A 9408-nucleotide genomic window follows, 5' to 3' on the forward strand; every position below is an offset into this window, starting at 1 on the left:
TGCGGTTCAAAACAACAGAACGCGCAGGGCTCCCGACAATGGGTCGGCCAACAATGCCGACCAATCTGGAGCTGGGGGAGCCAATGAAAATGGATTCAATGCAAGGATCACGACTTGCTAGAGTGCTACGATGCAAGTTTGGCCCGTGAACGGGGTTACATGGCACGGCTGCATGCTCTGTGGTGCGAAAGACACCCGGAGCTATCGCAATTTTCGCAGCAACGTCTGCGAAACCATGCTGAACTACTCCGTAAAGGGGGCTATGTAAGCGGAACGCCTACTCTACCACAGCTAAAACAAGCCAGCAACAAAGAAAGAGAGGCGACACTAAGACTAGAAGGCATCAAACAAACAATATTTTAAAAGAGTATTAAATGGAAATAAAACTCGAATGACCTAGTTTAGATATCCCCCGCTTCGCCAGTACACGAAACGCGCATGCGCGGAGTTTTTCGCAAACATTGATAGGCCGTGTTTAGACATTGACTACCTAGGCCAGTCAAGTTTTTCTTGTTTTTCATGAAAACGGTAAGTTTTCGAGAAAAAAGTTTTGTACAAAAATGTTCGGCACCTTATTCTGCAAAAATAATGCCCTTTCCACTTTTTTGTATTTTTAACCCTTTATTCAACAAAAGAAGGTAAAGGATAACTTTGGACAAAACTATTCTTGCCTTATTGAATGATCATTTTTGAAGCCAGTGAATATAAATTATGTCCATAAGCCTATACCCTATACTCCAATAGGACAGGGCCTATAATCCTATAAAATTGTCTGTGCAGTCGGGTACAAAAAATAGTTGGAGAGTTTTCGTTTTAAAGATAAATTTCTTTCAATATTTTGTGTTCGTCTTTGCTTCAGTTATGCTGGTTTTCATGAAAGAATAATTTTTTGACACTTAATAGAATTTACAAAACCTGTCCGAAAATATGGATTTATATGAAATATTATTTTTCATAACACATGTATTAAAAAGTTGACTTTCGATGCCCCCGTAGCGGGTCGAAAGTAGTGTTTTCGACCCTAGACTAGAAAGTTGAAACAGACGACGGCGAAAGTCACTTTACGCCGTAACCGGTATCGAAAGTATATACATTCTATATTATCTGCAGTCGTCTACAGCGATTCTCCCTCTTATTCAACCTTGTTTCGAGAATAGAGGCTAATTTCAGTCTCCACCCTCGATCGTGAAAGATCGATGTTTTCAGCGATAACTGTAGCGTGCTCGTCTCGTCACCTAGTGATAGGGAAGCTTACAGCCGCTAAGTAGCAACAGCTGCTTTAGTCAAAGTTTCGCAAAAATTCAAATTGGATAAATGAAAAAATTATTTTATAATAGAAAAATGTTAATTTTTTCTTTTCAAAATAAATAACTTAAATTTTTAACTTGTTTTATGAATAACCAGAAACTTGTATTATTCATTTGTATTAGAAAGAGCAATTATTAATTTGTCCAATTCAAATTTTCGCGGAACTTTGACTAGAGCAGCTTGCAACCTCCCCATTGCGATTGCGTTAGAGTAGAGCGAACAGAAAATTCAATAAATGCTTATAACCTCATCGATATAATGTCTTAATTAGTAAACAGTGGACAATCAACGAAAATATCGATACTTTGTTCTGTGAAGCTTATCGATAAAGTTGAAACAATTTTTTTTACTTCTTATTGTAAGTACGGGGGTGTTTATCATTCTTTTATTTAAATCAGGATTGATATTTTCTTATAATGGGGGCCTCTGCCCCCGAACTCCCCAGACTGGGGCTTCGTCCCCTGTACCCCCACCAGAGTTTCACCCTGGACCACCTGCCCCACCTTCTCCCACTTGATACGCAATATACTATTTAATTACTCTCCAACGTATCATTATAACCTGTATCTGTCATTTACTACGTATTTACAAACAATAACACCTTTGATGAGACTCAAAGAAGCTTCAGACATCTCAAGTCAGCTTTCTATATATTTTTTATGAAAAATTGTATGCGCAACTCGGGAGTATATATTTTCACGTTCACAATATTTAATTGAAATTGACTAAAATTCAATATTAAATTGAATAGGCCTCTTTTAATGTCTCTGCAAAAATATGGAATTAAATTAACTAGTCTAACCCCTCAAATTACACACAATAGTCATAAATGCTGGGGGATGCATTTCGACCACTTTTGAATACTGTATCTATTTTCACATTTACAAGTTATTACTGAAATTTAATTAAATTAAATATTATATTGAATATACCTTTCTCAAGGTCTCTGCAAAAATCTGCATTCAAATTAATTAGCCTAAGCCCTCAAAATACACCTAATAGTCATAAAAGCTGAGCAATTTAATTCGATCACTTTTGAATACTGTATCTATTTTCACGTTTACATTTTTTTACTGAAATTTACACTATTAAAAAGTTGTCGAAATGCATTTGGAAAGAATTTATGACTATTGGGGGTATTTTTAGGGGTTGGGCTAATTAATTTAAATTCAGATTTTTGCAGAGACCTTGAGAAAGGTATATTCAATTTAATATTTAATTGCAGTAAATTACATTGCAAAATTGAAACGTGAAAATAGATACAGTATTAAAAATTTTTGCGAAATGCATTTTGAAAAATTGTATGACTATTGGGTGTATTTTGAGGGGTTAGGCTAATTAATTTAAATCCAGATATTTGCACAGATCATCAGAAATATCTATTCAATTTATTATTTCCTACACGAAGAATACTCTGAACTAAACTTACAGAATATGAGAGATAAACCACAGTGCTAGACTGTACTCAAATAGAGTGAGAAAGGGTCAATATGAATTTTTTGACCCCAGCCATGAAAATCTTGGACACCAGGTCCTTCGAAAGACGTGAAGGAAAAGTACCAAATTTACTACTTCGTAGTATTTCCATTGCTGCGCCCTAATATGGTCGCAAGTAGAAGCGGCCATTGATTATTAGCCAGGAACAGGTGTGGAAGTTCGGAATTTTCAAAGAAATTTGACATAGGTGCATTCAAGCCCACTTTTCAATGATAAAAAATTATAGGAAATTATTCAAATTGTGCAGTTGTCTTGTGAACATGTCAAGCAAGCGTCTGACGAAGTTCCTATCCTCAAGCACTAACTTGAGTGTACGAAATTTAGGCCTGAAGATGAATGAAAAAATTAATGAACAAAGGTGATAATTAATTTTTCGAAACTTTTTTTTAGGTGTTAGTAAAAAATACAAAAAAATAGAAAGGGCCTTATTTTTTCAGAATAAAGTGCCGAACATTTTTCAATAAAACTTTTTTTTCGAAAATATTCTTTACTTCTTTTTGTTAAATAAAGAGTTAACAATACAAAAAAGTAGAAAAGGCCTTATTTTTGCAGAATAAAGTGCCGAACATTGTTCTATAAAACTTTTTTTTCGCAAACTTAGCGTTTTCATAAAATCAATAAAAACTTGAAAAATATGATTTTTACAACTACTTTGGATTATTATAAAAAATCCACAAAGCTGAAAGTTACTGGAATTTTTGTGAAGTTTTTTTCGAAGTGGAAGTCATTCGTTGAGTGGCTTCCCGATGTTTTCTCGTGCTTGTCACAGGTACGGGTGAATCATGCGTGAAGCAAGCGTCCATGCCGAAAGTCGATAGACCCATGCCGATCCATGCCAAACAGTTTCGCTCAAGGTTTCTCAGGTTTCGATCATTGATGAGTCTGATTCCATGAACAATTCAATGGTTCAATGGTGGAATCGATTGCATTGAGTCAACTGTTAGATCGTCTGAGGTCTTCCTTTCCAGATTCTAGATTTTACCATACAGTTCTTTATTAGGATATTCATTACTTCTTCCTTTCCTAAACCATGGATAGATTTGTTGGCGATTTTGATTACAAATCTTACGCTTCTGGTAGAGAGGAAGCAATGGATTTTAAGTTTTCAGTTCAACATAAAAAAAAAATCGGCACTCTAATGCCACCGTCACGGCTGATATTATGTAGAGTCTGGAAAGTGGTTCATCCAACCTCGCTATGTCCCTTGACATCAAGAAAATATTTATCTCTATTCTGCCTGCAGTCCTCCCTGAAAATTTGAAGTAGCTCGCAGTTCTCTTGAAGTTGATGTTCTCTCGCCGATCTTGTTCAATCAGGACGTTCTAAAGCAGTGGGACTATTTTTCTGTGGGGGTGGAAGCGTTTCAGTATGTTGAGGGTCTGTGGCTAATTGTTAGGCAATTAGGCATAGCAACGTTGAAGTATATTTGGATTTGATTAGGAGAGCAATCAAGGCGATTACCCCGTGGCTAAGGTGTTTAAGATTTTGCATGTCTAACCCTGTGCGCCATTAGTGTATTTTCACCATGCAGCGAGAGGTCTTGGAGAAGACGAACCATTATTTGCTCGCGCTAGCGTTTCTGTGTTTTGAATTTTGAATAATGCGTAGTATAAGACACTAGGTGAGGTGTTGCGATGCATAGATTGCGGTTCTTCTGTCGGAAATAGGCGACCCCCCCTGGACCTGCGTAAGGATCTGCTTCAGTTACTTTTATCTTGCCTTTATATTAAGAAGAAACAAATGTGGGATGGATACTACGCATTTTTTTGTTTGTCAAGGGCAGCATGTACGTCAATCATTAAGGTATAATTTCTTTGATTATGCTTTGCCGATTAGGATCTTTAATACTTTGTATATATTCTATTTTGAAAATAGTCTACGAGCAAAACGGGACAATTAAATATAAAACGTGTGAAAAATATTTAAAGCGAGTACTAATACAAACATTAAAATAAAGCATGCAGATATAAGGGATAGTGATTTTCAGGGTAAATCAGGGGTCTACACAATCCATTACGGTGATTTATTTTGCAGGAAGTTTTAAAATGTGAATGCGCTAACCCGTTGGCATTATACTATTGACATTACACTATTTTTAGGATCGAGACAGTTATCGTATTGAGGTTATTTTCTCCTTAATTTTAGGTACATTAACATTAGAAATACATTTATGAAAGAAATAAGAAATCTGTTGGGTGTATGAAATTACCTCAAAACAATAGAATATATTATTAATATTCCAATGATAAAGCTAAAACTTACGTATTCAGTAATAGTATATGGATGATCTATGCCATTGACTCTTTCCGACATGAGAACAGCTTTCTGTTGAGTAGCGAGGGCCTCACCATGATCACCCATAATATAGTTCAATCGTGCAAGCATTCTAAGACACTGGGCGATTTCAGGATGCATAGCTCCATATACATTATTCAACAGATTAAGAGCTTCACTGATTAATTCATATCCGTCCTTCAAATAACCTTGCTGAATTTTACTTTGACCAGTGGTGTAGAAATTATATGCATCGCTCGCCTAAAGGAAATATTTTTGGTTAAATTTAACACTTCAAGATGTAGAAATAATAATGTAATTCTTTATTCTCAAAGTAATTTTACTTACCCTAGGGTTGATATGTTTAACTACTGGGAAGATACTGAGTATGTCTTCCTCGAAGAATGAGGCTCTGTTCTTGTTTTCAAAATTATACTCTCGCAGCAAGATTTGAATTCCCATCTTAATGCAAAAGCCTCTAAGCAGTGAAATTTTTTGTAAATGAAAATGTTCAATACAAGCATCCAGTGACTCCGGCGTAGGTGACTCCCAGTCGTAATAGCTCTTTAGATCGGCTTTAATCTGCTGCCAAAGAGTTTTAGGTGTAAGAGATGCCCATTCCACTTCTGCTTGCTGGGGACCATTATTACGGCCTTTTCGTTTATTGCGACGTTTCGCTGTTTTACTCTGAAGCTAATAAATTAATTATTTTATAACACAATACGCTTCACAAAATGTTGTGATTGTATTAATTAAGAACTCCTTTTACCTCTTCTAAATTCTGTTGAGGATGAACAAGCTGTGCTGATGACAGGAAGCAGTTGAAAAAATGGCTGATCGCTGCCGATAAACTCATCAACTCAGTCCCCTATTCATTAAACTTTAGTTAAATTTACACATGATTGTACTTTGAAGATATTGTATGTTGCTTGGTCAATAAAGATAGCAGATTGTGAAAATGCCCTGATGCAATTATAAAAATCTTAATGAGGAATAAGCGAACAAGACGTCATAAATCCACTTGAGTTTATTTCTCAATATTTGAGGACAAATTGTAGTTCAAAATACATTTATTAAATACAATTTAAAATGGGCTATTGTAATCAGCCAGGCTATTAAATAAATTAAATATAAAAAACCATTTATTATAATACTCTCTCCAAGTTATTAATTAAATAAAAATGGATTTGTTAAATTTTGAATGATAATAAATATAATTTTTTATTTCATGAATAGACTTTCAAAACAAGAAGAAAAATGTTATATTCGCCAAATTGGGTTCAATAATGAAATTGATGATATTCCAAACATACAAAAACAATTGTCATCTCAATAAAAAAAAATTTATTGATGACGTTTTGTTCCCTTACTCCTCATTCAAGATGAAAAAGTGACATTGCCCAGTGGTGTAGTCAGGAGGCTGAGGGGGCTCAAGCCCCCCCCCCCCCACCCCCAAAATTCGTATTCACATCTGTTATACACTAGAAAATTTCATTGTATTTACAACAGCTTGTGTCCATGTTCTGATAGCTCCGTTATTTGTCATACATGGTACTGAGAAAGAAACCATACTACACTGGTGTTTATTCATTGTACTACCCAGAATTCCACATTTAAAATTACGTAAGTTTAAAGGCCAACGTCATAAAATAAGATTTTAGCACACCAAATATTCAATTATAAGTATAGCTTTGTCTTAATCCAGAACAACTAAATGAAAGGTAGAATTTCGTAAGTGTATCATAAATGAGGAAGGCCCTTATTGCCCGGTTAGACGGTTCAAATTGATTACAATAGGAACGTGTCTATTGGTTTTCTATCGTATATTTGAAAATATCATTTCAATGCTTAAGAGCATCGAAAAATGATACGAGAGTGTTTGGAATGATCGCAGCGCCAACGAAACTATTCTAATGCGATTAAAATGTAGTCAAAGTAGGGACGAAACGAAACGGAATTTATCAGAATTGTTTTGTATGCAAAATATAAAGCTCGTCCAATAAAATGGAATTTGTTAACATTTTTTTAAGCTATATAAATAATAATTTGAACATTCCTGTTCAAAATTTTATAAATGTTTCTGATAAGAAAATGATTAAAACTGCATGATTTAAAAGTATTTATTTCAGACATGTCTTTTGAATAATTGTATTAGATATACACATTGAATCATTATCGTTCTGGTGGCGAGATTGCATACCCTCCTTAAAGCTACAAGTAGGAAAATATATTGAATCACGCGAGTATTCAATTTAGTGATACCCCATCTCTAAAGCCCGATACACACATTCGGCATTCGGCGACTGCCGAGCAAATGTTAGGCGAATACCTATTAGTGTGAATGGGTCTAGCCTAGGCGAATATTCGGCAGTCGTGCTCTCCACTACTAGCTGAGCTTCCAACGAGAGCACTTTGGCGAATATAGGCGAGCAAGTGCAATTTCTGAGGGCGTCCACACATTCGGGTATATTCGGCGAACATTTTTGCTTTAAGTGAGTACATATTACTATTTTTGTTGGTTATTTACTTAGACATAAATAATGTTGAATTGCTTCTTAACATTCTTTAATGTTTCTAAATTAATTATTCTTTTGTTATGTTTTGTTATGGTTAACGTAATAATTTCGTATCATTTATAAATCCTTGGCTTCGTACAAAAGTAACTAACAATTCTGCTAAAGAACAATTAATTTAAAGAGATTAATTTATTAGCATTTGTTAATAAATTAAGAAAAGAATAATTAATTTAGAAACATTAACTTATCATAACGAAATAATAAATTTTATGGAATTTTCCATGGTTTTTGGTTAACGTAATAATTTCGCATAGTTTATAAAGCATTGGCTTCGTACAAAAGCAACGAAAAATTATATTGAAATATTATTAATTTGTCAATGAATTGACCAAAAATTATTAATTTTTGAAACATTAACTAATCATAACGAAATAATAAAATTTGTGCAATTTTCCATGCAAAAGATTAAACAATTGAAAACTTGAAAAGATTTAAAAAAATTTATAGCAAAGTGTAGATTTTTGAAAATATGTAACAAAAAATTTAGAAGCGTTTTAAACATTTTTGTACGGAAAATTGTATTCATTTTATCATTTAGTTATGATTTGTTACTATTTCTAAATTAATGATTCTTTTGTTCATTTATTAGCAAATCAATAATATTATAATAGAATTTTTCGTTACTTTCTAATGAAGCTAAGGCTTTATAAACTACACGGAATCATTACGTTGCATATTATTTACGAACACATAATATTAAAATACGATTGCCTAATTTAACTCTTGAACAATGTGTATATCAGTGTTGGCTAAGTTATTTTTTTTTTGAGATTAACTAGTTAAAGTTACATTACTTATCGAAAAAAAGTAACTTCCAAATTATTTTCCATGGTGCTTCCTACTCTCGACTACTGCTGACGATGACTGAAAGACGAATGTTCGTCGCATCCAAGTCGAGTCGGTACTTGGCGATGCACGAATGTGTAGACGCCTGTGCTCCGGTATGCTCGCCACTCGCCGAACATTCGGGTAGTCAGTGCTTGGCGAATAGCAAATATTCAGCATTCGGCAAATGCCGAATGTGTGTATCGGGTTTAAGGAGATATTCCAAGTACCACTACAGTTGTCTGTAGTGGAGAGGAGGTGATACTCCTACTCGGCGCGTCCCCGGGTGACGTATAGGGGAATGCTCGCTGGAAACAGGGGACGGGACTGAAATAAAATAGACCCGCGCACCAAACACACTTAGAAACCCAAGTCAAACCGAGAACAACCGTGCCGAGGACTAAGTGGCACGAGGGAGTGGTGCCTCAAACGGTGTCTCTAGGATACCAGGTCGCCTCCTAGAGTATATAGACCTTACCCCCGCATACGGAGCTCTGCGGGAGTGGACCTTTACTTCCCTAGCTACTCGTGGGAATAGAATGGAGACAAATAAAAAAAAAACCTGAATCGAAGGGTGTGTGAGAAGCTGTCTGAGGAGAAGCCGGCCCTTAAATATTTTCTTAGTAATTTTTAACTACTTATTACTCACTAAATAATAATAGACAACGTAGCAATAATTTAACAGCTTATTTCAATACATATTTTAAGAAATTTGAAAAATATCACCTACACATTTCATTATTATATATTGTTTCAATTGTTTGAACTATATAAATTAAAAAAAATAAGACGTTTATATTTATTTTCATATTATCTTTTATTTTTGAAAGGATAACACAGGCCAACAATTCTCAGAACCAGAGACCAGACCTACTATACCCGAAGGTTTTTGCTGCGCTGAATCCGAATCTGACCTCAGAAAAATTCC

General features: G+C 34.8%; 1 protein-coding gene across 1 annotated transcript in view; it reads right to left on the reverse strand.

The window, feature by feature from the left end:
• The window catches only part of LOC117175862 (clustered mitochondria protein homolog), a 224905-nt gene that overhangs the window by 7219 nt on the left and 208278 nt on the right, over positions 1 to 9408 (reverse strand). Inside the window, exons 14-16 of the mRNA XM_033365667.1 lie at positions 5849 to 5947; positions 5428 to 5772; positions 5068 to 5340 (exon numbers count right to left, since the gene is read on the reverse strand). Of these exons, the coding sequence (XP_033221558.1) occupies positions 5068 to 5340; positions 5428 to 5772; positions 5849 to 5947 (717 nt within the window). The remainder of the gene's footprint in view (positions 1 to 5067; positions 5341 to 5427; positions 5773 to 5848; positions 5948 to 9408) is intronic.

This window comes from Belonocnema kinseyi, chromosome 1 (genome assembly GCF_010883055.1).
Source record: "Belonocnema kinseyi isolate 2016_QV_RU_SX_M_011 chromosome 1, B_treatae_v1, whole genome shotgun sequence".
NCBI classification, from domain to species: Eukaryota; Metazoa; Arthropoda; class Insecta; order Hymenoptera; family Cynipidae; genus Belonocnema; species Belonocnema kinseyi.